At 40.9% G+C, this 27039-nt stretch overlaps 1 protein-coding gene across 14 annotated transcripts in view; it reads right to left on the bottom strand.

Annotated features, from left to right (window-relative positions):
* Positions 1 to 27039, bottom strand: part of PRPF4B (pre-mRNA processing factor 4B) — a 60500-nt gene continuing 33461 nt past the window's right edge. For 2 of the 14 annotated variants that reach the window (XM_059688498.1, XM_059688486.1), the window contains exons 9-17: positions 18165 to 18312; positions 15868 to 16005; positions 14350 to 14503; positions 10775 to 10889; positions 10045 to 10196; positions 7352 to 7438; positions 3456 to 5354; positions 2641 to 2686; positions 1 to 187 (exon numbers count right to left, since the gene is read on the bottom strand). In XM_059688498.1, coding sequence (XP_059544481.1) covers positions 5151 to 5354; positions 7352 to 7438; positions 10045 to 10196; positions 10775 to 10889; positions 14350 to 14503; positions 15868 to 16005; positions 18165 to 18312 — 998 coding nt within the window. In that variant the 3' untranslated portion in view covers positions 1 to 187; positions 2641 to 2686; positions 3456 to 5150. Of the gene's footprint in view, positions 2687 to 3126; positions 5355 to 7351; positions 7439 to 10044; positions 10197 to 10771; positions 10890 to 11587; positions 11712 to 14349; positions 14504 to 15867; positions 16006 to 18164; positions 18313 to 27039 lie in introns of those variants that run through there. The other 12 variants (XM_059688493.1, XM_059688497.1, XM_059688490.1 and 9 more) reach the window with 12 other exon arrangements.

Below are 27039 nucleotides of genomic sequence, written 5' to 3'. Positions count from 1 at the left end.
TAGTAACAAGTGGCATATTTTATTATATTTTCCCCAATATGTTGATTGGGAACATTGCTGCTAAAATGCACGTTACAATCCAAATGATACCACAAACAATTAGAATGCATACTGAGTATTTTCAGATTTCAGCTTCCATATCTTGATCACTAAATGGAAAGATTCTTCAGAAGAACAGTCCCTTACCCTACATATAGAAGGAAAAGAACAATTAAAGATGCCATGATGATATCTATCAAAATAACTGGAAAACATTTTAAAACTCAATTTAGTGTATGTTATTGACATGTGAAAAACACAAATGAATGTGTACTGAACATTTCTATAAGGAGGACCTTCTATCTAAGAGAATGATAAAATTCATGTTGAATATCTGAACTGAACTAGGATACTATGAAGAAACATTTTATGAAGCCCAATTTTAATAATGTCATTATAACTAAGGGAAGGAGGTTAAACATTTGAATAACTGGCTTCTTTCTTATCTCCAACATTTAAAAGGGCATTCTGTAACTACTTGGCATAAATTTTCAGGTATGTGATTCCTTTGTTTCATTTCAGAGATTTTATTTCTACTTAGCCAGCTAAAGTTCTGCTACAAAATGATAGATTAAGTATAGTATTTGTTCTCAGTCATGGAACACATCTGAGAACATTACATTTCACTGCCTCTACGACATACCATAAAACATAGATTTTCGTATTATAAAAATGGCCCGAGTATTTGTTTTAGTTAGGGGGAAAAGTGGTGATTATAACGGTAAAAAGTAAAAAATTCTTTTAAAACATAAAATTATTTTTGAGAAAAAGTAGAGTGGAATGAGATAGGCATTGTGGAATGAAAAAGGATGCTAGCAATGAAGATTTAAGGGTAAATAAAATACTGGATGGTTTTAAGGTTTATGACAAGATGCTTCATCCTTTCAAAGCCTCAAAATTCCAACCTACTTTCTGATAACCTTCAAGAATAAGGTCTACCTAGGACAGTGATGGCAAACCTATGACACGCGTGTCAGAGGTGACACCCGAACTCATTTTATTGGTTGATTTTTCTTTGTTAAATGGCATTTAAAGCCCTAACCGGTTTGGCTCAGTGGATAGAGCATCAGCCTGCGGACTCAAGGGTCCCGGGTCAAGGGCATGTACCTTGGTTGCAGGCACATCCCCAGTGGGGGAGGGGGTGTGTGTGCAGGAGGCAGCTGATTGATGTTTCTCTCTCATCGATGTTTCTAACTCTCTATCCCTCTCCCTTCCTCTCTGTAAAAAATCAATAAAATATATTTTTTTAAAAATGGCATTTAAATATATAAAATAAATATCAAAAATATGTCTTTGTTTTACTATGGTTGCAAATATCAAAAAACTTCTATATGTGACATGGCACCAGAGTTAAGTTAGGGTTTTTCAAAATGCTGACACGCCGAGCTCAAAAGGTTCGCCATCACTGACCTAGGACCTTATTGAGAACTGTGTCCAAAATGTATATGCTTCCTTAAAATCTCAACTATTCCCCCAACTACAGAAAGAACTATGACACCTTTGAGAGTTATGTCCCAAGACATACGAGCCCTGAAGTCTGACAATCACTTGATATACTTGATATCATTTTTGCCGTAAAGTGTGTAATAAAGCAAAACCTTCATGAGATAATTATATTTGAAAACTATATAGCTACTCTGAAACATGAATGCAGGTTTTTAAAAGATTATTCACTAAATACCTCAATCCAACAGAGGTCTTAGAGTTCCAAATTTCTTCCTCAGCAATATTACAAATTCAAATAATGTCATTTATATAGACTGTTTACAGGGTTCCTGTTTAATAGATTAATTTAGGAATACTTTATTTGGGAATATAAAAGATCAAAATTATATCACCTCTCATTTCCCTTAAGAAGAAAAACTGACAATGGCTCTAAATATTTTGCCTACTTTAAGACCATGTCTGGAGGAGCACTTGTTAAGAATAAAATTATTGCCGACTGGATGGGCTCAGTGGATAGAGCGTCGGCCTGCAGACCCAAGGGTCCCAGGTTCGATTCCGGTCAAGGGCATGTACCTTGGTTGCGGGTGCATCCCCAGTGGGGAGTGTGCAGGGGGCAGCTGATCGATGTTTCTCTCTCATCGATCTTTCTAACTCTCTGTCCCTCTCCCTTCCTCTCTGTAAAAAATCAATAAAATGTATTTTATAAAAAAAAGAATAAAATTACTAAAGGGCAAGTTGGAGAATAGGGTATTATAGGAGTTGAATAGTGTTCTTAAAATTCTAGTTTCTATTCTTTTGCATTTGCCAAGGAGATAAAATACCCAAAGCTAAAGACTACGTTTTATGTAAGCTATTTTGATGTTTGCTGTTTTCCTAGTAATCCTTAGGAACCAAACTTAAAAACCATGTTTATATAAGGAAGCTCACCATTCAAGAGTCTTATATATCACTAAATTTGACCACTATTTTTATTTTAGGAAAGGGAAGATGGGGGAGAGCCAGAGCATGATAAAACAAGCACTTTACAAATGAGCACAATAGCACTACTAATCTAAGTACCAAACATTAATGAAACCCAAATCATAAGGCTGAAAACTAAAAAATTAGACAAAAATTAAATGGAGGATTTTTTTAAATCTTTCATAGAACAGAAACCTTAGCTCATGTCTTCTGGTTGTCGTCATCTTCCACTGAGCTGCACCTAAAACACAAAGAACAAGTAACAAGCAACTTTGTTTTTTAAGTAGTATGTAACAGTTTCGAAGGCATAAGATGAACTGTTTCTAGTAGAAGTTAACTTATTAAGTAATTATATAAAATGAAGCCATGAAAATCACCAGAAGCATCAAAATGTTAACTATTTTGAGTGAAAATAACTACAAAAGACTTGAATATGCAGCATATTATTACCAAAATAAAGTAAGTAATGGTGGGAAATCTCTACCCATTCCATTAGGTAGAAAGCTGCACCTGTGATGCCTCATTTACAAGGCTCACTCTACCTGAAGATGAGCACCACCTTGTATTTAGTTTAGTTAGTCTAAACCGTGAAGAGATGGGATGTAGATTCAAAGTTGGCTTATTATATCATCTATCGCTTTCCTGGCTGTAGTTCATGTCTTTAAGTGGAGCAAAACCCACCAGAAGAATGCTGCTATTCTGATTTTCCATTCTTGAATGCACCAAAATGTGCATGCTTGTTGTAATTAGTGCCTGGGTGAATAAAAAAATCCCATTTACAATTTAAAAATATTATTTAAGCCCATAAAATCTGATTATTTTCCATATTCCTCAGGGAGACAAGAATTAATCTTACCACCCAAAGGAAAAAGATTACATAAATTTCTGAAAATTCTCTTCCACCATGCTAAAAATATAAATTCCTTTGTGTTGCAAAACCAAGCTGATTTACATGATTTTTGTTTTAAACTGTTGCTAAATGTTTATCTACACATGCTGTCAGAAATAACCTTGTTAAGAAGGTGAAGCTGGTGTCTCAGCAAATCAGACCCCTTGGAGAAGGCGTTGAATGGCCTGTGCCCCGTTTTCCTTTTTTCTCTTTCCGCACCATCAAAAGGAAAAGTGAGAAAATAGCAGAAACATTAGTTAAATCCTGATTTTATACCCCTAACCTATAGGAATTATCTCACTACACTGAAAGCTGACAATATTTGTAGAATTTTTTGATGAAATAATTAGGATCCTAATTAGTAATAAAATAATAAACTTTGGCTAGGCTTACATCTTTAGCAAATAATTCTATTAAAGACTTTAAGGAAGAAACAAAGGTTGCTTTTAACTATTTATGGTTTACCTGACTTACCAGCACTGAAGACAAAAATTTTTAAAAATGGCTACAAATGCCTTGTTCACAAAAGACTTTATTATCTAGTGATGCATACTGAGAACATACAGAAATCTGCATGGCCACTTCACATGCAGTAGAACAATCTTCACTTTACAATAAGTGAGTGTCAACTGTTTTATGCAATAGACAACACTTTAAAGTCACATTCTTAAAGAAAAGCTTCATTTACAAAAGAAATAAAGGTAAAGAAGCAATTACCGCTTTTAAAAAGCAGCTGCTTTGTTCAAGAGTGGAAGGTTTATGCCTGTATTGAAAGACAACATGATCACAAATAATGAAAACAATGAACAAATGAAAAGCACTTTTACCATAAAGCAGTACACTTTCAAAATGACATACAAATAGTTAAAAATTTCATTAGGTTGTCTATGTAACTTTTAAATATGAGGACTTTCAGAATTATGCCTCAACATTTGTAATTTAGTAAATGAAAACTATGCATTGTTTCTATCTCACTAGGAACTGCATTTAACAAAATGTATATAAAGTCTATAGCAAGTTGATTTTTAAAAATTAAAGTTAATAAGAAACAGTACACTGAAGGCGCTCTATCCATCAAGCGCATACTCTTCCAATTTTAAATGTGATGAACAGAACAGAAATTGTAACTATGCCACAGTTGCAATGCCAAAAAATAAAACAAGATCAGGTATCACACATGCAGGGAATTCTGCCACAAAGCTAATATCCCTCATTTGTCAATTGTTCCAATAAAATAACATCTTAAAACACCAGTGATGTTGATGGTTTAGCTTACCTTCAGTGTACTGAATGTTGTACACAACCTGCTTTAAAAGAGGAGACCATCCCTGCAGGCAGGCTCAAGAAGGAACAGACCCCTTTCGGCAATGACTACACCAAGGGCATGCTGCTGTGGCCTGCACACACATACCTAGGAAAATGTGAATATAAACAGCATTTATGCTGGCCATTTTACCTGAAGACCAAAATGAAGCCAAGTCTGCTAAAAATAAATCAACCACCCAGCATTACTACTTTTTTTTATAACAAGATGCTTTTGTCTTTTATGTGAACTGCAACCATATACATTAGCACTATAATTTTGTGCAGTCTTGGCAATTAAAACAGTTCTACAGTGAAATTTCACATAAGACACAAAACAGATTAACTAACATTTCTAAAAGAAACATCACCCTTGGTGTTAATTCAAATATATCATGCTTCCTCAAATTTGATGGAGAAATATTTATAAGTTTATATACATTAATAAACTGCTGTGAAATTTCTTCAGTCTTTGTATTTAATTACTCAAACCATTGGAGCTTCTTCATCTCATTTAAATTTTTTCCTGGATAAAGGCATGCTGTAGGGCCTGGTTGATGCTAATCCGTTTAGCTGGGTCCAACATTAGGATCTGGTCCAACAAGTCCTTTAGCTGGTGTACTTTTTTACGTTGGTCTTCAGGAAGTCGCTGGCACCCAATCAAGTCAGCCAAAAGGTCCTTAGTTGGATTAATGGTGCTCATGACAGTAACTTTCTCCTAAAAATAATTTTTAAAATGCGTATCTCTAAATAAAGTTACTAAAAACATATAATACATCAGACTTTTGTCTACCAAAATATTAATTTATAAGAATAACCATCTACTCATTTAGAACTTTTACATGACTTCCTATATCCTGTCTTTTCAAGAAGAAATAAGAAAGCCTAAATGAAAAAGGTTAACCATAAGTTAGCTATGAGTTTTGTTTGTTTTAAATCATACTGTAATATAATTTTATAAAAATAATAACAAACTTGCCCTAACCAGTTTGGCTCAGTGGATAGAGCGTTGGCCAGCGGACTCAAGGGTCCCAAGTTCGATTCCGGTCAAGGGCATGTACCTTGGTTGTGGGCACATCCCCAGTTAGGGGGTGTGCAGGAGGCAGCCGATCGATGTTTCTCTCTCATCAATGTTTCTGTCTATCCCTCTCCCTTCCTCTCTATAAAAAATCAACAAAATATATTTAAAAGAATAATAACAAACTCGAAAACTTAGTTAAGTATTTAAAATTTGAGAATTCAAAAATATTGTTAAGTAATTAAAAATAGCATAGTAAGTACTTGCTGTTAGAGAACTGTACTTTTCCTACCCTGAAGTGGAAACAGATAGACCTGTAGACGAGTTAATACTATGAAGTGGTAAGTGCTCTGACAAAGTTAGGGACAGCCTATATAATAAAAGGTTTATATGCTAAGTGTCCAGCCATTTGTTCAACCAATTAAAGCATATGCTAATGATATGCTAAGGCCGATCAACCGCTTGCTTTGACATGCACTGACCACCAGGGGCAGATGGTCAACCAGTCACTATGATAGTGATGGCGAACCTACGACACTCATTTTTTTGGTTGATTTTTCTTTGTTAAATGGCATTTAAATATATAAAATAAATATAAAAAATATAAGGCTTTGTTTTACTATGGTTGCAAATATCAAAAAATTTCTGTATGTGACACGGCACTAGAGTTAAGTTAGGGTTTTTCAAAATGCTGACACGCCAAGCTCAAAAGGTTCGCCATCACTGCACTATGACGTGCATTGACCACCAGGAGGAAGATGCTCTGACCAGTAGTTGCTGCTGGGGTCTGGCCAATCAGGACTGAGCGAGATGGGCCAGACAAGCCCTGGAGCCCCCCTGCCCCACCCTCACCTAGGGGACCCTCCCCAGCCCCAATCATGAACCAGTGGGGTCCCTCAGCCTGGCCTGCACACTCTTGCAATCCAGGACCCCTTGGGGGATGTTGAAGAGCCAGTTTCGGCCTGATCCCACAGGCCAGGCTGAAGGACCCCACCGGTGCACAAATTCGTGCACCAGGCCTCTAGTATAATATAACAGGGCCAAAATAAAGAAGTCCTTACTTCAACCTGGAGGTTTTGGAAAGGCTCACACAGAATGTATATTTCATACGAGGCTTGAAATAGAATAAATTGAATACATATTCTTTTTAGGGGATGAGGAAATACAGTAAACCAATAAGATGAGGATGGTCTGTGAACAGAGGTCTTAAAGCCCTTTAGCTAATTGCCAAGTATGGAATGATAGGATTTACAGAGTTCAGTGAAGGGAGGGCACACTGTTCATATCATAGAAGACTTAGTTTGTCATTCTGAGAAATTTAAATATATTATCGTCTAGGTAACAGAAAGCCAATGAAGGGTTTTTAAGCAAGGAGAGTAACATGATCAGATTTGTTTTCAAAAAAGATCACTATGACAGCAATATGGAAGGTAGACAGATGGTGGCCAGGCCAAGAGTGATCCGAAAGAAGAGATGAGAAGGTCCTAAATATGACCTATAATAAAAATAAACTCATACTATACAAACATGTTTAAATTTCTTCATCTTTTTCACAACTTGATGCATTTTATTCAGGAATCAGCCAACACCAAAAAGAAATTATTTTCATGTTTCAAAATATTCATAGCTCTTAGTATGACCCAGGTCTTTTGTTAACAAGATAATCATTTAATTTTGCACACTTAAAAGAGACTTACCCTCTCTGTTACTTTATCAACTTCTATGTACATGAAATTGAGGTTTTGATCAAAATGTTGGTCTTTGAATACACCTTTCCGAATCATCTGGAAATAAAACAAAATAAAAAACTTAATTTTTGAACTTATGCAACAGTCTGGCTTACTAACAATTTAATACATAACAAGTCACAGATATTTAGTCTCTTTGGGTTTACTTTCTCTTTTGAAAATGATCTCATATTTCTTGCTCTCAAGAGTTTAACTCTTTTATTTCATTTAAAAATTTTTTTTTTCCTGATTTCAGAGAGGAAGGGAGAGGGAAAGAGAAATAGAAACATCAATGATGAGAGAGAATTGTCAATCAGCTGCCTCCTGCACACCCTCTACTGGGGATCAAGCGCACAACTGCAACCCCAGGCATGTGCCCTTGATCGGAATCAAACCCGGGACCCTTCAGTCTGCAGGCCGACACTCTATCCCAGGGGTGGGCAAACTTTTTGACTTGAGGGCCACAATGGGTTCTTAAACTGGACCGGAGGGCCAGAACAAAAGCATGGATGGAGTGTTTGTGTGAACTAATACAAATTCAAAGTAAACATCCTATACTAATAAAAGAGAAAAATGGTAATTGGCGTACGACCGATACCTTTTTCATTGGCTAATCAGTGATATATGCAAATTAACTGCCAACTAAGATGGCAGTTAACCGCCAAAAAAGATGGCGGCTAATTTGCATATTGCAGGCAGGATACTACAGCGCCATCAGAGAGCGGGTTGGGGGTGTGAGTGCCAGCAGTCGCCCGAGACCTGATCCCGCCGGCAGACCCGGACGCGGGCCGGCGGGGCGGCTGCGGTGTCTGCCCGCACTCACGCCGCCAACCCGCGAGAGTGGGTTGGGGGCGTGAGTCCCAGCGGTCGCCCGGGACCCGATCCGGCTGGCAAACCGGGACGTGAGCCGGCAGGGTGGCTGCGGCGTCCGCCTGCACTCACGCCCTCAACCCGGGAGAGCGGGTTGGGGGCGTGAGTGCCGGTGGTCGCCTGGGACCCGATCACGCGGGCCGGCAGGGCGACTTGCCCCCAACCCGCTCTCCCGCCCAGCAGGGGACCCTCATTTCCCCCCATCACTGGTTCTTCCCCCAGCCCAGGCCTGATGCCTCTGTCAGAGGCGTCAGGCCTGGGCTGGGGTCAACGCCTGAGGGCTCCCAGTATGTGAGAGGGGGCAGGCTGGGCTGAGGGACACTCCCCCCCCACACACACACACCCAGTGCACGAATTTCGTGCACCGGGCCCCTAGTCATTACATAAAAGGGTACGGTCTTTTTTTCTTTTTTTTTTTTTTTTTAGTTTTATTCATTTCAAACGGGCTGGATCCGGCCTGCGGGCTGTAGTTTGCCCACGGCTGCTCTATCCACTGAACCAAACCAACTAGGGCAAGAATTTAACTAAAAAGCAAATAAGTCCTAGTTGGTTGGTTCAGTGGACTGGAGGGTCCCGGGTTTAATTCTGGTCAAGGGCACATGCTTGAGTTGAGGGCTCAATCCCCATTAGGGGGTAAGTAGGAGGCAGCCGATCAATGATTCTCTTTTGTCATTGATGTTTTTCTCTCTCCCCCTCTCCCTTCTTCTCTGAAATCAATAAATATATATTAAAAAAATAAAAAGCAAATATAATTGTCGTGCCTAAAACAACTTAATATGAAATTATTATATTTCCCCCAGTCAGTGCCTTAAACCAATTATGATATGAAGTTGTGCTTTCACTATTCCAAATTGAAGATTAAGCAAAGACTTAAAATCACTTGTTCTTAGATAGGAAAACGATTACACAATTTGGGCCTTTTCTATTGGCAGTTAAGTAACCTAATGACATTTTCCAAATTATGCTCGAATAGCTATAAAATGAAACAGATTAGATCTCAGTAAAATAAATACCAACAGGTAATTTCTGTGTTGTTTAGTCTAAATAAATCCAACATAACATAAACTGAAATCACAAAAGTCTAAGATATGGCTCTCAGACATTTTTATAAATCTCTAAAGTTCTTGCTTTGTGTTAATCAAACAGAAATTGATATGATAGCTGAAGCACTACAAATAAGTTTTATGTCAGAAAGATGTCATTTCAAGTGAATTTTCTTGATACCTTCATTTCCCAACTAACTTCCAATCTTTAATAAACTCATGGCCATCAAGTTCCTCTTTCAGTGTTTACCCTTTCCTCCCCTGATGACTGAGTCCTTCCTTACATCTAACTAATCTGACCTGCATCTTTTTTCATTTCAGCTCTCAAGCACGTTCATGCTGTTACCAATAAGGGTGTGTTCCCAAGAACACTGTTGTTTCTGGAAGAACAGACACATGAAATATATATATATAGTGCTTAACAAATTTATGTTCATCAATTCTCTCTTCCTCAATTACAATTCTACCTTAACCTATAGGTCCCTACCATCTGCTTAATTCAAGAGGGTAGAGAAAAATGTAAGACAGACTTTAGAGGGGAAAGGAAAAGAGTTCTATTCTCTTTTGATAGTTCTTGGCTCATTAGAACCACTAATGAGAAGGAACTAAAGGAATCAGAGTAGCCACATACCTGCCTCTCTCAAATCGTTTTATAGCCATTAGTGATGAGTTAAGGGTCAGCAATCGGCCAGTCTATGGGAAACTACTGCTGAGATCTTCAATAAATACAAGTTCGGATTAATGTCCTACCTTATTTGGCATCTTTCCTTTGAGATCCATGGCGAGCTTCAACATATGGTTGTTGGTTTTGCCAGGAAATAAAATTTTTCCAGTATAGAGTTCATATAAGGTACAACCTACAGACCACATATCTATGCCATAGTCATAGCTTTTACCTATAACTGAAAACAAAATAGAAGTTAAATATAGGATTAAAAAAATCAACTATTTATTTCCATTAATGGGGTATTAATTTTAGCTTGAACTATATATACACAATCTTAATGCCACTTATGGCATTAGTTTCATGTTCTTTCCCATTAGTTCTTAATAGAACCACAAACTTAAAACCTAAAAAAATGAGGGCGTGGGGAAGGAATTGAAGGGGCAGAGAAAAGTGTGTATTTATTCTTTTATCATTTCACCTTTGGTGGAGGTGCTTATCAGTCTCTACCAAGGAGAAAAAACAAAGGTCCCACACAATTCATATATTTGATAATCAGACCTTGAGTACTCAAGAGCAGTCTTCTAAAGTCGAGGATTTTCCACAACTGTTTTTGCTACTCTTGCCAGACAAGACCAAGACTCCTGTCCCAACTACCATCATTCCACCTGAGGAGGATGAACTTGTTACGGTTCCCTTCCTCATGAATGACCTCGTGCAGCTGCTAAAGTACGATGAAAACAGTACTTAGACATTAAATATGCTGTTTCCACCACATATGATGGCCCAGGTCAAAAACCACTTGAAGAAACTTACTGATTTCAGGAGCACGATAAAATCTACTGACAAGATAAGGAGTTATGTCATTATCCGCAACATGTGAAGCCGACCCAAAATCACAGAGCTTTAAAATAGTTTTTGATTCATTAACCTGAAAAACATTTTATCATGGAAGTTTAATTCATGCCAGGAATAATTAAGACAAGTAATCAGATAAAAATAATTGGCTTTGAGAAGTTATTTCCAATATTGAGAACAAAGTCACTCTTTTTAAAATTCCTTTTTAAATTATTTTAAACCTCAATTTCCTAATTATGAAAAATTAAGGGCTACCAAATATTTGATTATCATTAGTAAAAGAACTTTTCTCAGTGAAGAAATTTGAAATAATACCAAGTAAAGTTAATTTTAACCAACACTATTTAGAAAAGGATGGGGTAGTAAGAGAAAAATCTAATTGACGCAAAGCATCTTCTAAAAATCCCCAGAACACCTGCATAAAGTCAAGTTACTATATAAAGGAACACGAAGACATTCATTAATAAGGGCTCAGACTTAGATCAACTTTCATTTGATTTAAGTTAACTTTCAGTTGCCAAAAAATTATGATGGCAACAAAAGCAAAATGCTTCAGATTAAATTTGGACAAAAACAATAAAAATATTCATGGGAAACTGCTAAGACCATCCCAAATTTAACAATCACTTCAAGTCTAAAAATTATTAAATCCCTTAAATATAAAGAAAGTTATTAGTCAAGAAAATGTTAAATATACTTGGCAAAACTGATAAACATGAACTCTATATTAGTCATTTGTTTCTTTTGTCCTTTGTAAATACTTCAACATACACAGTAATAGTGACATCTGCTGAGAAAGGCTGGAGCTGCTCCCATGACTGCTGCCACTCATGAGTCAGAAGCATGTTCAGGATTAACAAGTGAAGATAATTCATATTCCAGAGTCCCTTCCCCCCTTCAAAAGAGACACACACAAATTCCGAGTTGGGACTTGAACTTGGCCTACTGTTCCCACCCAAAAGAAACGTAACGCTTTAGATAAATAACTCTAGTACTCTCTACTGGGATGTTGTAAAGCTTGATCAATGTAACAGACTGGTCCATTAAGATGATATCCATGGAATTAAACTAATGATAGAAATGATTAATTTTAACTGTCACATCCATATCTCTTCATCTGGGGGATCAGGAAAACAGGTATCTTCAAAAGGAAAAGTACTTTCAAAGCTTTTTAAAGTATAAACTGCATTTAGCTACTTAAGAATGCAGTTGCAATACCCAGAAATAAAATCAGGACCATTTTAAAATGAGAAATCTACCAGTGGAACTCTTGGTCTTGGTAAAATGCCTTAAATAGTAGCAGCCTATCCACATTTATGTGCCCTGTAGTTTGGCTACACAACTACTACCCCCTCATGAGGAATATGGTACTTCTACCACACTAGTGGTTTAAAGATTTGGATTTTCATTAAACAGCTCCATGTGGTCTCTGATAATCTATTTTTTCCTTCTTCAGGAAGAAGGGAAAATATATTCCATTTCAGAATCCATGTGAAATCTAGTTTAGCATTAACTCAAAGAAAAATGAAGTTTTAAAAGCAAGAGCTTCTAACATACTAGCACATATGTTATTCTTTAACCTCCATGGTGGTTACACAGATGTTCACAGTCTATCTTTAGACTGTTTATATTTTATACATTCTTTCATATGGATGGTATATTTCACAATTTAAAAATGAGAAAGGAAAAAAACTGAGGTAAAAATCAATGACGTTGACTAGGCAAGTCTACAATTCATTCATAATATACCTACCATTTCACTGTAATAACTCAGCTACTCTAACCAAGTTATATTATATATGTAATACATTGTAAACTCAGACTAAACATATCAAAATGGAATGCCTCATTATTAATGTGATAGTGTGAAAGGAAATACTCTAATCGGATCATAATTTTTCTAAAGTGTGGAACATGTGATTAGAAGATAAACTTGGAATTACCCACATTTTGCACATGCCCCAACTCTGAAAACCTTAGAACAGGGTGAAGAAATGGGGTCAGGGAGGGAAAGAGGTTGTGTGTGCATTAATCACTCCACTATGATGATATATATTTCTAAATTTCAAAAACATAAAATTATATTGTATATTTGCATGCTACCACATCAGAAGTCTTAAGCTAAAAGAGGTCAAGACAGCCCTGACTTGTCGCAGGTACAATTCCGTCAAAGGCAAATACCTGAGTTGTGAGTTTGCTCCCCACCCCCCGCCTCCCATGCAACGTGTGGGAGGCAACCAGTCTATGTGTCTCTCTCATTTGATGTTTCTCTCTCTCTCCTTCCTTCCCTCCCTTCTTCCACTCTCTCTGAAAATGGAAAAATATCCTCAGGTGAGGATTAAAAAAAAAAGATGTAAAGACAGTTTTAGGAGAGTGAGCTTTACTGTGTTTGGGCTCCCAGAAGGCACTGCTTCTAAAACAATCCTATATAATAAAAACCTAATATGCTAAGTGTCTGGTCGTCTGTTCAACCAATCAAAGCGTAATATGCTAATGATATGCGAAGGCCACGCAACCACTCACTATGACGTGCACTGACCACCAGGGGGCAGATGCTCCGACCAGTAGGTTAGCTTGCTGCAGGAGTCCAGCTGATCAGGACTGAGCGAGATAGGCCGGACACAGCCTGGAGCCCTCCCATGGTCCCTCCCCAGCCCCAATCGTGCACCAGTGGGTTCCCTTGGCATGGCCTGTGCCCTCTCGCAATCCAGGACCCCTCAGGGGATGTCGGAGAGCTGGTTTTGGCCCAATCCTGCAGGCCAGGCCGAGGGACCCCACTGGTGCACTGGACCTCTAGTAAAGAATAATGGAGCCCTAGCCGGTTTGGCTCAGTGGATAGAGCATCGGCCTGCAGACTGAAGGGTCCCAGGTTCAATTCCAGTCAAGGGCATGTACCTTGGTTGCAGGTACATCCCCAGTAGGGAGTGTGCAGGAGACAGCTGGTCGATGTTTCTCTCTCATTGATGTTTCTAACTCTATCCCTCTCCCTTCCTGTCTGTAAAAAATCAATAAAATATATTTTTTAAAAAAGAATAAAGGAAAAAAGAATTACCCCAGGACACCTTTAAACTCAACTTCTTATATCTGCTTAAGGCAATTCTCTTAAATGTCCCAAACTCCATCAGTCTATAAAATTCCCTTAAATGTTCTTAACTCCATTAGCCTACAAAATTAAAGAACACAGAAGTGTAAACACACCTTATTTCAAAACAGCAAAACATGCAGCACTTTTTATTCACTACCAGAGGAAGCCCATCATTACTATATTAAAGCACTCTTCGGATTTGTATGTACTCTAAATCCACAATAAAAAGGAAAAATTTGAGACAGTGGCCTATCTCTTCTTTCTTCTTTCTTTATACTTTAAAATTTCATGGCTCAATTTCCAAAAAAGTAAAAATTGGTAAAGTAATTTATAATGGGTAATGAATATATACTTTAAGATGTTATTTTTAAAATAATACAGTGGTAATCTCACATTACTGAAAAGAAAATACATGGATGTACAATGCAGCCTTAACTGTTTCACTTACCAGAATATTGTCTGGCTTGATATCAGCATGTAGAATATTGCATCTTTTCAGGAGTTTCAATGCCAAGAACAACTGCTGACTATAGGATCTTACAGCTTTAATATGAAGACCAACATCCTTACCATATTTTTTTAACACCTCTCGTAAATTCATGCTTATAAGGAGAGAAAAAAAAAACACTAAGGGTTAAAATGCAAAATGGACATTTAAAAAACGCAAAAACATTTAAGCATAAAGTAAAATCAAGTCCAAAATACAAATTACAATTAAATATTCTGTTCAAGAATACCTCCTCATATATTTGATAAATTTTTCTACACTGAAATGAGAACATATGAAATTGTGTGTACGTAACACAATTTTCCAATAAAACTCAATTTTTAAAATAAATTGAAGGAAAGATATGCAATGGTAAAATCTGTATTGATTTTAGAACGGATTTATATTTGAAAGACTAACAATGAAGCTATACTTTAGAAGATCAAAATTGTATTTCTTCCACGATTCCCATTTCTTATCATTCTGGCTTAATCCTTCCTTGAAATATTTAATTTTCAGAGAATTTCTCTTGTTGAGCTGAAGGCTAAAAGCAAGTAGTAAACTGGCACATAGTATGCAGTCAATTAATGTTAATACATTAATGACTATCAAGAAACCAGCTCTTAATACAAGGTTAAAAAACAAAAACCAGAACTAAATTAAGTCTATAATAATAAAAGCATAATATGCAAATCGACCAAATGGCTGAACAGTGGAACAACCGTCTGGATGACCACGCTGACACCCACTGGCACTAGGCCAGCCAAGGCAGGTGCAATGCGATCGGTCAGGGGCCCAGCCATTGCCCATGATCGCCCTGCAGAGGGAGGCCCAGGCCACCAGCTGGTGGGACGATCAATCAGGGGGTTCCATGATTCCCCGCAGAGGGAGGCTCAGGCTACCTGGCAGCGGTGCTGCAGTGAGTGGGCAGGGCCTCCCTCTATGGGGGAGATCCATTGCAGATCCCAGGCTGGGTAGGCAGGGCCTACCTCTTTGGGGCGATCAATTGCAAAGCACCACGTTTGATTGCCCCAAAGAGGGAGGCCCAGGCTACCTGGCCGGCGGCACTGCAGTGGGTAGCCTGGGCCTCCCTCTGTGGGGGCAATCCATTGTGGAGCCTCGGCTGGGTGGGCAGGGCCTACCTCTTTGGGGTGATTGATCATGGAGCCCTGCAATAGATTGCCCCACAGAGGGAGGCCCAGGCTACCTAGCCGGCGGCGCTGCAGCGGGTGGGTAGGGCCTCCTTCTGTGGGGCAATCAATCATGGGGCTCCCAGACTGTGAGAGGGCACAAGCCAGGCTGAGGGACCACCCCCCCAACATGCATGAATTTTGTGCGCTGGGCCTCTAGTAAATAATTAAGTAAAAAAAAATCAAACACCCAGAAAATCTGTCATTTCAATTGTTGTTTATCTTAAGTGAGGTTGGTAGGGATGAAGAAGCTAAATTTTCAGTTTATGTCGAGGTCCTGACATTGTACCTGAGAGGCTCAAATACAAGACAGAGATGCTGTTTGTGATAAAAGTGTCTGAAGAGCCGCAAACAATGGAATTTGTCATCAGGATCAGCATCATTAAGTTTTTTCAAGAATTCTAGTTCTTTTAAACCAGTTTTCTGCCTGAAATAAAAAAGAAAATTAGGTCAAAATTAAATACATCGAGAATTTATAAAAACTTAATAATATATATTTGCTAGTTCTGGTCTGATGTAGCATAGGTTGATGTTGATTAGTTCATATTTTTTTTTAAGTAGTAATAATAAATCTGTTGAGGAATGACAAGTCTCTGTATCACATAGACCAGCCATGGGCAAACTACAGCCCGCGGGCCGGATCCGGCACCTTTGAAATGAATAAAACTATTGAAAAAAAAAGACCGTAGCCTTTTATGTAATGATGTTTACTCTGAATTTATAGTAGTTCACACAAACACTCCATCCATGCTTTTGTTCCGGCCCTCCGGTCCAGTTTAAGAACCCATTGTGGCCCTCGAGTCAAAAAGTTTGCCCACCCCTGACATAGACAATACTTTATACTTAATCAAATACGATTTTCTGAAGTTAATTTCCAAAATAACCAATCAACAAAACAGAAACACTGAGGAATAAACTACCTTGCTTAAAGGGCAATCAATCATTTTATTCTCATTTTATTGAATAAATAAAATTTATTTATTTTACTGCACATTTTATTCTCAAGTCTTGATGTAAATACTATCTATTATCTATCTATCTCAGTGGTTCTCAACCTTCTGGCCCTTTAAATACAGTTCCTCATGTTGTGACCCCCAAACATAAAATTATTTTCATTGCTACTTCATAACTGTAATGTTGCTAGTTATGAATCTTAATGTAAATATCTGATATGCAGGATGGTCTTAGACGACCCCTGTGAAAGGGTCATTCGACCACCAAAGGGGTCGCGACCCACAGGTTGAGAACCACTGATCGAATCTATTTTATCTAAGGCTAAGCGATCCTCTGACCGATAGCTATGTCACACAATGACCACCAGGTGGCAGAAGCTCCGACCAGTAGCAATGACACGCACTGACCACCAGGGGGCAGACAACACAGAGGCTGCAGAGCTACAGTGACCTGGCAGTGGCGATTTTCAGATGATGCACCCCAGAACCAGAGAGGAGAGAGCCCGATTCGGAGATGCGTCACCGGAGAACTGCTCTCTCACAACCCGAGAACTGCTCTCTCACAACCCGGGACCCCTTGGGGGATGTCGGAGATCCGGTTTCAGCCCGATCCCCACAGGCCAGGCCAAGTGACCCCACCTGCTAGAGGAACCCCACTCACTCCGCAGATGCCCTTTGAGCCATGGCACTGACTGCCCCAGGTGCAACCGGCTGGGGAGTGACCACAGGAGGTTGGCTCCAGGGCATGTCTGGCCCATCTTGCCCAGTCCTGCCCCACGGCCACCTTCTAATTAATTTCCTTTCAATGTGCACGAATCTGTGCACCAGGGCACTTGTGTTTAATAAAAGTGGAACCACATTGTATACAGTTTTGGTTCCTTAAGGGTCTAAGTAGGAAATGTCTCGCCAAATATTAATATTTGGTTATCCTCTAAAATTCTTGTTATAATTTGTCAATAAGCTACATTTTTTTAAAGGTAGTGTCTATAAAACAGGGGTTGGGGATAACCATCAAGACAAAACAACAAAAAACTTTCTAAGCATGGGGCGGCTTAAGACTTTAGTATAAATGCACGACATTTCTTTCCAGTGGTTCAAAACCAATACTAAGTTGAGTTTAACACCAGCTCAGTGTGTGGTATAAATTATGCATTAAAACATGTATGTGACAATTAAGTAACCCTAGTCTATTAAAGGAAAAAGGCAACAGAAAGAAGATACAAATAATTCGCCAAACTATCTGATAAACTGGCTGTCCCCTTTTTGTAGGCCACCTTATGCTAATCAGTGACAGCTAATTAATATAATCCTTTTATTCCTCACCTCTGGTCTTGAGTTTAAGATATTCACAGCAAATGATGGCCATAAGACAAACAGTAGAAAGAAGTAGTCTAAGTTAACATTAGTGCACAGTAGGTACTGAAATGCACTGAAGTAAATTAAATACAAATCAGCCTATAGTTCTAGTACTTCACATATAACACATAGCTATAAATATCCAGTCAAAAAGGAATACTACAGTCATTTTATAGTTACAGTACTTATTTTACAGAATGTTACTTTTTTAAATGGCATTTAGAAATATTTTCATTTTAACAAAACATGTGTTAAAGGTTTCATCACATTGACTTACATGAGTTCATTGTTTCTGATGATCTTTACAGCCACTTCTTGGTTGGCTCTTGCATTATCTCTGGCTCGTACGACATTACTGAATACACCTTGACCAGTGTAGCCATACACATTATAGCGCTTATCTAACACTTCACCTATGTTCACACCTAAAAGAGTAAATTAAAAAATTAGAATTTTGAGTACATAAATTATCAAAACTATGATACACAGAATAAATTAAAAAGTAGGAAACACAGTGCAATCACTCAAAATGCATGTCAAATCCTACTTCGTGCTTGATTTCCCAGACATCATAGAGAATCAAGCCCATGCCTCCACTGTCACTCTCTTCCATGTGGTTAATACTGCATGCCCACTTCCAATGATTACAAGGAGAGTTTTTGCTGTCTTATCAAATGCTAATGTTTTTAACATTGAATATGGGAGAAATGTGCTGGTTGAAGTGTCCAACTGCAGTCCTGTATGACTAGTACCCCAAGTTCCTTGTATGTTGTTTTGTTTCTCTTGGTTTCAGATCAAGATGAGCAAGTGATGTACTAACCTCTTCCTTCTGGAGGATTATCTCATGGCTGAAAATAACTGAATAAAATTAGGTTGCAAATCAAGTCTTCACTTTAATTTGCAATGCTTCTGGAGCTGCCTACATAAATTCAGCAGCTGCTAGATGAGCCAAACTTTTTAGGTGATGGCAGTATGAAGAAGCTTTTACCAAATGTTACAATGAACGCTAGAATTAATAGGAATTGTGAAGGAAGGGTAAAAACCATCTAGAGACTGTTAGGAAGGACGCGGTCACAAGAGGGGCTGGCCCAGCTTCCAAAGGCAGCAGGCCAAGAGTGAGGAGAGATTTCTCAGCTGCCGAGTGGGGTTTTCCCTGTGAAGATCAAGGCCTGGATCTTGATCCAGAGTCCAGAGCACCAGAGCCAAGAAAAGTGGCCCAGGTAACATCCAGTTGTGAAAAGGTGGCGGAGTTTCTGGCCCCTGGGGAGACTGGAGCCAATCAGAGATAAAGCCATCATTTTGGTGTTTTGTTTTTTTTTGTTTTTTGTTTTAAAAAAAACAGAGCAGCCTGGCCCGCATGGCTCAGTGGTTGAGTGTCACCTATGAACCAGGAGGTCACAGTTTGATTCCAGGTCAGGGCACATGCCCAGGTTGCTGGCTCGATCCCCTGTGTGGGATGTGCAGGAGGGAGCCGATCAATGATTCTCATCATTAATGTTTCTGTCTCTCTCCCTCTCCCTTCCTTTCAGAACTTAATAGCAAAATATGTATTAAAAAAATAGTAATAAAATTAAATAAAAAACCCAGAGCACAGGGTTTTCCTTTGCAGCCATTCACCTGAGGCTTTGGTGAAAGAAGGCATTGTGGACTGGAATTACCTGAGGAGTGGCTAGGGTCGGAAGCATTGAGGGGAGACATGGAAAACTGGTGGCAGAGAGACCTGCAATCAGTCATCCCATGGCCATACAGAAGGGGCCATTGTTCCTGATAGTCGCAGACCCCTCCCAACAGCTGCAACTGGAAGGGAGGGGAAATGCAAATATCCTGCCCTAAGGGATACCACTGACCCCACACTCAGGAATCCCACTTGTCACACCCTACTCTTGACCCCTGCAGAGGCTACAATAGCAGAGGCCAAGCCTATGGGTCTGAACAATCTCAGAAGCATCACTGACTGGCTTGGGGTGGAGTCATCTACCCCACTGTCCTAGGAACCTAACTACTGCTTCCTCCTCACAGGAGAGTGGATAGAAACTCCTGGATGCCCAGTGATCTCCCTGGACTGCATAAGAGATCTCTGCCCAACCAAGTGCAGGGAAAATTTCTGGGGCACTCTCAGAGGAATAGCTATAGAATGGAGAAAGACACCCACCATTTTTCCTGAAATCTGAACATCCCTGCTCACGGGAGACCCAAGGTCACGTACGACCAATTCCACCAAAAGTCCTTTCAGAAACAGCCTTTTCAGTGATTAAGAGACAGCTGGCCAACAGGTGAAAGCGGGTGGAGGTGGAGACCAAGGAACAAGTTTGCTGACCTGAACCTGGGCCCTGTGGTGCTAACAAGCTGGCCCTAGAGTGCAGCTTGGTCCCTTCTGCCCATAGCCAAGTCCTGTGAAGACAGACACAAACTGTGGATCACTTGCAACTTCGAACAGGCTGCACAGAGCCAAACATGGACAGCTTCTGACCATGGCTAGCACCTAAGCACCTCCCAGGAGGCCCAGAAACAACAGACAAAACAGTCAACATCAGTCAACAGAAGACCAGACTACAGAGGCACTAACTTTGCTAAGATAAATATCACTTTTTTTCTTCTTTTTTGCATTACCTTCTTTTTATTTATTGCTGTATTATTTTTGTCTCTCCGTTTTGTTGTATCTTTTGTTGTATTTTTCTTTTCCCTTTTCTTACTCTATTTTTCTTTCTACTAGTATTTCTTTTTTCCTTTTTGTAATCTTTCTTCCTCTTTCCCTTTATACCATTTTCCTTCTCCTATCCTTTATTCTTATTTTCTTTCTGGGTTTCCCTTCTGAACTTTCAAGTTCTTTGCTCTCCCCCTTGCTCTCTTTCCTTCTCATATCTTTTTTTCTTTTATTATTCTTGCTCGCTCTTCTCTTTCCTAATTCTTTTTTCTTTTGTGGTATCTTTTGTTGTTCTTGTAGGAGTCATTTTTTTTAATGTTTTTGTTTTGTTTTGTTCTGTCAGCACCTGCACAACAGCTTGCATGATGTGGTCGGGGTGAGCCTCATAGTCAACCAGCCTGAGAGGAGATCCCAACAACAAATGGGACAACAAACAAAACCCAATTACAATGGCAGATTCCAAATAAGCCACACAAGGGACATGCCTAGAGCATCCAACTCAGGAGATAAGAAAATCTGCACTATTGGGCACCACAGAACACTTACTATATAAGGCCACCCAAAGAAGATTGGGAGGCATAGCAGTTTGATCTAATAACATAGAAACAAATACAAAGGGAAATAAAAAATGGAGAGACAAAGAAACAACCTCCAAATAAAAGAAAAGGAGGATGCTCTTCTTTTCTAGAAGAATAATATCTGATATCAAAAATACATGAGAAGGAATCAAAGGCAGAAGTTCCAATCAGTGATTTCGAAGATAAGGTAGAAAAAAACACCCAATTAGAGTGGGGAAAAAAATTAAAAAGCAGGAACTTTGGGACACCACGAAATGTAATAACATTCACATCATAGGGATAACAGAAGATAGTGAGCAAAGAATCAAGAACTTGTTATAAGAAAAACTGACATAAAACTTCCCTAACCTGGTGAAAAAAAAAAACATCATACAAGTTCAGAAGGCACAAAATTCCAATCAAGATGGACCCAAAGAGAGCCACTGCAAGACACATCATAATTAAAATGACAAATGTTAAAGACAAAGAAAGAATCTTAAAGGCAGAAAGAGACAGAAAGTTACCTACAAAGGAATGCCCTTTAGAATGTCAGCTGATTTCTCAACAGAAACACTTCAGGCCAGAAGGAATTGGCATGGAACATTCAAAGTAATGAAAAGCAAGGACCTGAATCCCAAGACTACTCTATCCAGCAAGGCTATCATCTTAAATTAAAGGTAAAATAAAAGGCTTCCAGGACAAAAAAAGACTAAAGGAGTACATTACCAACAAACCAGCACTGTAAGAAATGTTAAAGGGAGTGCTTTAAGAAGAAATTGAGAGAGGGTAACATGGGTATAAAGAAAAAAATGTCAATAAAAAGGTACCTATCTATAATAATAAAAGCATAATATGCTAATTAGACCGAACATCCTTCCAGACGATGCCAGGGCTGCGAGGGAATACCGGGTTCTGGGTGCCTGCCGGCATCCATCTGGGTGCCCTAGATGCCAGAGGGAAGCTGGTGCCAGCAGCCAGGGGAAGGAAGGCCTACTCTTACACGAATTTTGGGCATCGGGCCTCTAATCAATAATAACCATAAATATAAAAGAACTAAAAGCTCCAGTCAAAAGACAGGGTAGCTGAATGGATAAGAAAACATGACCCATATAAATGCTGTTTAAGAGACTCATCTCAGAACAGAGAGAAACCAAGATGGCGGCATAGGTTAACGCCGGAGATTGCTGCCTCGAACAACCACTTCAGAGATATAACTAAAGGACAGAACAGACAGCATCCAGAACCACAGGAAGGCTGGCTGAGTGGAAATTCTACAACTAGGAGGAAAGAGAATATCATACCCAGACTCAGAGGAGGCGCAGTGCTGAAGTGAAATACTCAGGTGCGGAGTGCGCGCGGAGCGGGCTGGCGGCGGAGGGCGAGGTTGTTGTTTTCAATCGGGAGGGAGTTTCAGACTCTGAGCTCCAGATCCGGGCGAGTCTCTAGGGACCCAGACTCAAACGGGAGAAGCGGGACTGTCTGGCTTCGGTCGGAACTCGAAGGCAGCTTTCTCTCTGAGGTTTGCAGCGGTTGCTGGGACTCTGAGAGGCAGAGCCTCTGCGGACGGACTGAGAGCAGCCATAACTGCTTGTTCCGCCCGCCTTGTAGATCCCCGGGGACCCGCCCCGCCCAAGCCCTGCAAAGAGCCATTTGCCAGATAGCCTCAGGCAAAGGCTAGATTAGCACCACCCTAGAGATCCAGCACAGAAGCTCTCCCACTGCAGACACAGCTGACTCTCATAGCCAGTTAGCCTGGAGGTCAAATCACCCCTGGTATTGCCGACAATCAAGGCTTAACTACAACAAGACTGCCCACAAAGACCACTAGGGGGTGCACCAAGAAAAGATAAAAAAATGTGGAGACAAAGAAACAGGACGCAAATGTCCGAAATGGAAGATATAGAGCTCAAAACCACACTTTTAAGGTCTCTCAAGAACTGTCTAGAAGCTGCCGATAAACTTAGTAAGGCCCTCGAAAAGACTGGTGAGACCGCCGATAAATGTAGTGAGATCCTCAAGAAATCTAATGAGACCCTCGATGTTGTGATAAAGAACCAACTAGAAATTAAGCATACACTGACTGAAATAAAGAATATTATACAGACACCCAACAGCAGACCAGAAGAGCGCACGAATCAAGTCAAAGATTTGAAATGCGAAGAAGCAAAAAACACCCAACCAGAAAAGCAAAATGAAAAAAGAATCCGAAAATACGAAGATAGTGTAAGGAGCCTCTGGGACAGCTTCAAGCGTACCAACATCAGAATTATAGGGGTGCCAGAAGATGAGAGAGGAGCAAGATATCGAAAACCTATTTGAAGAAATAATGACAGAAAACTTCCCCCACCTGGTGAAAGAAATAGACTTACAGGTCCAGGAAGCGCAGAGAACCCCAAACAAAAGAAATCCAAAGAGGACCACACCAAGACACATCATAATTAAAATGCCAAGCGCAAAAGACAAAGAGAGAATCTTAAAAGCAGCAAGAGAAAGAAACCCAGTTACCTACAAGGGAATACCCATACGACTGTCAGCTGATTTCTCAACAGAAACTTTGCAGGCCAGAAGGGAGTGGCAAGAAATATTCAAAGTGATGAATGCCAAGAACCTACAACCAAGATTACTTTATCCAGAAAAGCTATCATTCAGAACTGAAGGTCAGATAAAGAGCTTCACAGATAAGGAAAAGCTAAAGGAGTTCATCACCACCAAACGAGTATTATATGAAACTAGGGGCCCGGTGCACGAAATTCGTGCACTGGGTGTGTGTGTGGGGGGGGGGGGTGTCCCTCAGCGCAGCCTGCCCCCTCTCACATACTGGGAGCCCTCAGGCGTTGACCCCAGCCCAGGTTTGACGCCTCTGACAGAGGCGTCTGGCCTGGGCTGGGGGCAGAACCAGTGATGGGGGGAAATGAGGGTCCCCTGCTGGGTGGGAGAGCGGGTTGGGGGCGAGTCGCCCTGCCGGCCCGCGTGATCGGGTCCCGGGCGACCACCGGCACTCACGACCCCAACCCGCTCTCCCGGGTTGAGGGCGTGAGTGCAGGCAGATGCCGCAGCCGCCCCACCGGCTCGCGTCCAAGTCTGCCGGCCGGATCGGGTCCCGGGCGACCGCTGCAGCCGCCCCGCAGGCCCGCGTGATCGGGTCCCGGGCGACCACCGGCACTCATGCCCTAGGGTTGAGGGCGTGAGTGCAGGCGGACGCCGCAGCCGCCCCGCCAGCCCGCGTCCGGATCTACCGGCGGGATCAGGTCTCGGGTGACTACTGGCACTCACACCCCCAACCCGCTCTCTGATGGCGCTGTACCATCCTGCCTGAAATATGCAAATTAGCCGCCATCTTTTTTGGCGGTTAACTGCCATCTTAGTTGGCAGTTAATTTGCATATCTCACTGATTAGCCAATGAAAAAGGTATCGGTCGTATGCCAATTACCATTTTTCTCTTTTATTAGTATAGGATGCTGAAAGGTATCCTTTAAGAAGAGGAAGAAGAAGAAAAAGGTAAAGATACATATTATGAACAACAAATATGCATCTATAAACAAGTGAATCTAAGAATCAAGTGAATAAATAATCTGGTGATCATAATAGAATCAGGGACATAGAAAGGGAATGGACTGACTATTCTTGGGGGGGAAAGGGATGTGGGAGATGCAGGAAGAGACTGGACAAAAATCGTGCACCTATGGATGAGGACAGTGGGTGGGGAGTGAGGGCGGAGGGTGGGGCGGGAACTGGGAGGAGGGGAGTTATGGGGGGGAAAAAGAGGAACAAATGTAATAATCTGAACAATAAAGATTTAATTTAAAAAAAAAAAAGACTCATCTCAGAACAAAAGATACACACAAACTGAAAGTGAAGGGATGGTAAAAATATTCCATGTAAATGAAAATGAAAACAAAGCTGAGGTAGCAATACTCATATCTGACAAAACAAACTTCCAAATAAAGACCATAACAAGAAATAAAGAAAGATACTACATAATACTACATGATCCAGTAAGAGGATATACCAGGTAACCCTGGTAAACATATATGCACCCAATATAGGAGCACTTTACATATATATATAAAAAAACACTCTTGGAAGAATTTAAGGGAGAGATCAATAGCAATACAGTCATAGTAGGGCAATTTAATATCCCACTAACATCACTGGATAGATCTTCCAGATAAAATATCAACAAGGAAACATCAGCCTTAAATGACACACTAGATCAGAGATGGATTTCACTGATTTTTATAGAATACTAGAGGCCTGGTGCACAAAAATTTGTGCACTCAGGGGGAAAAGGGGGGTCCCTCAGCCCGGCCTGTGCCCTCTAGCAGTCTGGGACCCCTCGGGAGATAATGCCCTGCTGGCTTAGGCCTGCTCCCGAGTGGCAGAGGGCAGGCCCAATCCCTAGGTGCAGCCCCTGGTCGGGCTCAGAGCAGGGCCAATTGGGGAGTTGGGGCGCCGCCCCCTGTCACGCACAGAGCAGGGCAGATCGGGAGGTTGCGATGCCACCTTTAGTCACGCTCAGGGTAGGGCCGATTGGGGGGTTGGGGCACCGCCCCCCGTCACACTCAAGGCAGGGTCGATGGGGAGGTTGCGGCGCCACCCCGTCACGCACAGAGCAGGGCCAATCCTGGGGTTGGGGCGCTGCCCCTGTCACGCACAGAGCAGGGCCCATCAGGGGGGTTGGGGCTCCGTACCCTGTCATACACAGAGCAGGGCTGATCAGGGGGTTGAGGAGCTCCCCCGTCACTCACATAGTAGGGCCGATAGGGGAGTTGGGGCACCGCCCCCTGTCACACTCAGGGCAGGGCGGATCAGGGGGGTTGGGGCACCGCCCTCTATCACCCACAGAGCAGGGCCAATCGGGATTGGGGCACCGGCACTGTCACACTCAGGGCAGGGCCCATGGGGAGGTTATGGCTCTACCCCATCACCCAGAGAGCAGGGCCGATCAGGTGGTTGGGGCGCCGCCACTCTCACACTCAGGGCAGGGCCGATGGGGAGGTTATGGCTCTACCCCATCACACACAGAGCAGGGCCCGTGGGGGGCGGTGGAGGGGTTGGGGTGCCCACCCTGTCACACACAGAGCAGGGCCCGTGGGGTGGGAGGGTTGGGGTGCCGCACCCTGTCACGAAAGAAAGAAAGAAAGAAAGAAAGAAAGAAAGAAAGAAAGAAAGAAAGAAAGAAAGAAAGAAAGAAAGAAAGAAAGAGACAGAGAGAGACAGAGAAAGAAAGAAAGAAAGAAAGAAAGAAAGAAAGAAAGAAAGAAAGAAAGAAAGAAAGAAAGAAAGAAAGAAAGAAAGAAAGAAAGAAAGAAAGAGAAAGAAAGAAAGAAAGAAGGAAGGAAGGAAGGAAGGAAGGAAGGAAGGAAGGAAGGAAGGAAGGAAGGAAGGAAGGAAGGAAGGAAAGGAAAGGAAGGAAAGAAAGGAAGGAAAGAAAGGAAGGAAGGAAGGAAGGAAGGAAAGGGGAGGAAGGAAAGGAAGGAAAGAAAGGGGAGGGAGGGGAGGGAGGAAGGGAGGGAGGGAGGGAGGGAGGGAGGGAGGGAGGGAGGAAGGAAGGAAGGAAGGAAGGAAGGAAGGAAGGAAGGAAGGAAGGAAGGAAGAAAGAAAGAAAGAAAGAAAGAAAGAAAGAAAGAAAGAAAGAAAGAAAGAAAGAAAGAAAGAAAGAAAGAGGACCCAGTAACAACTGATCCCACAAAAATATACAGGATTGCAAAAAAAAAAAAAAAAAATGTCATACACCATGACTGAGTGGGATTTATCAGTATTCCAGGGATGCAAGGCTGGTACAATATTCGCAAATCAATAAATGTGATACATCACATAAACAAACTCAAAGACTAAAATCACAGTATCATATCAATAGACGCAGAAAAGGCATTTGAAAAAATCCAACACCCATTTTTGATAAAAAGTCTCAGCAAAATAGGATTAGAGGGAGCAATACCTCAACATA

Source organism: Myotis daubentonii, chromosome 3, assembly GCF_963259705.1.
Source record: "Myotis daubentonii chromosome 3, mMyoDau2.1, whole genome shotgun sequence".
Lineage (NCBI taxonomy): Eukaryota > Metazoa > Chordata > Mammalia > Chiroptera > Vespertilionidae > Myotis > Myotis daubentonii.
This window is presented reverse-complemented; position numbering and strand designations above follow the sequence as displayed.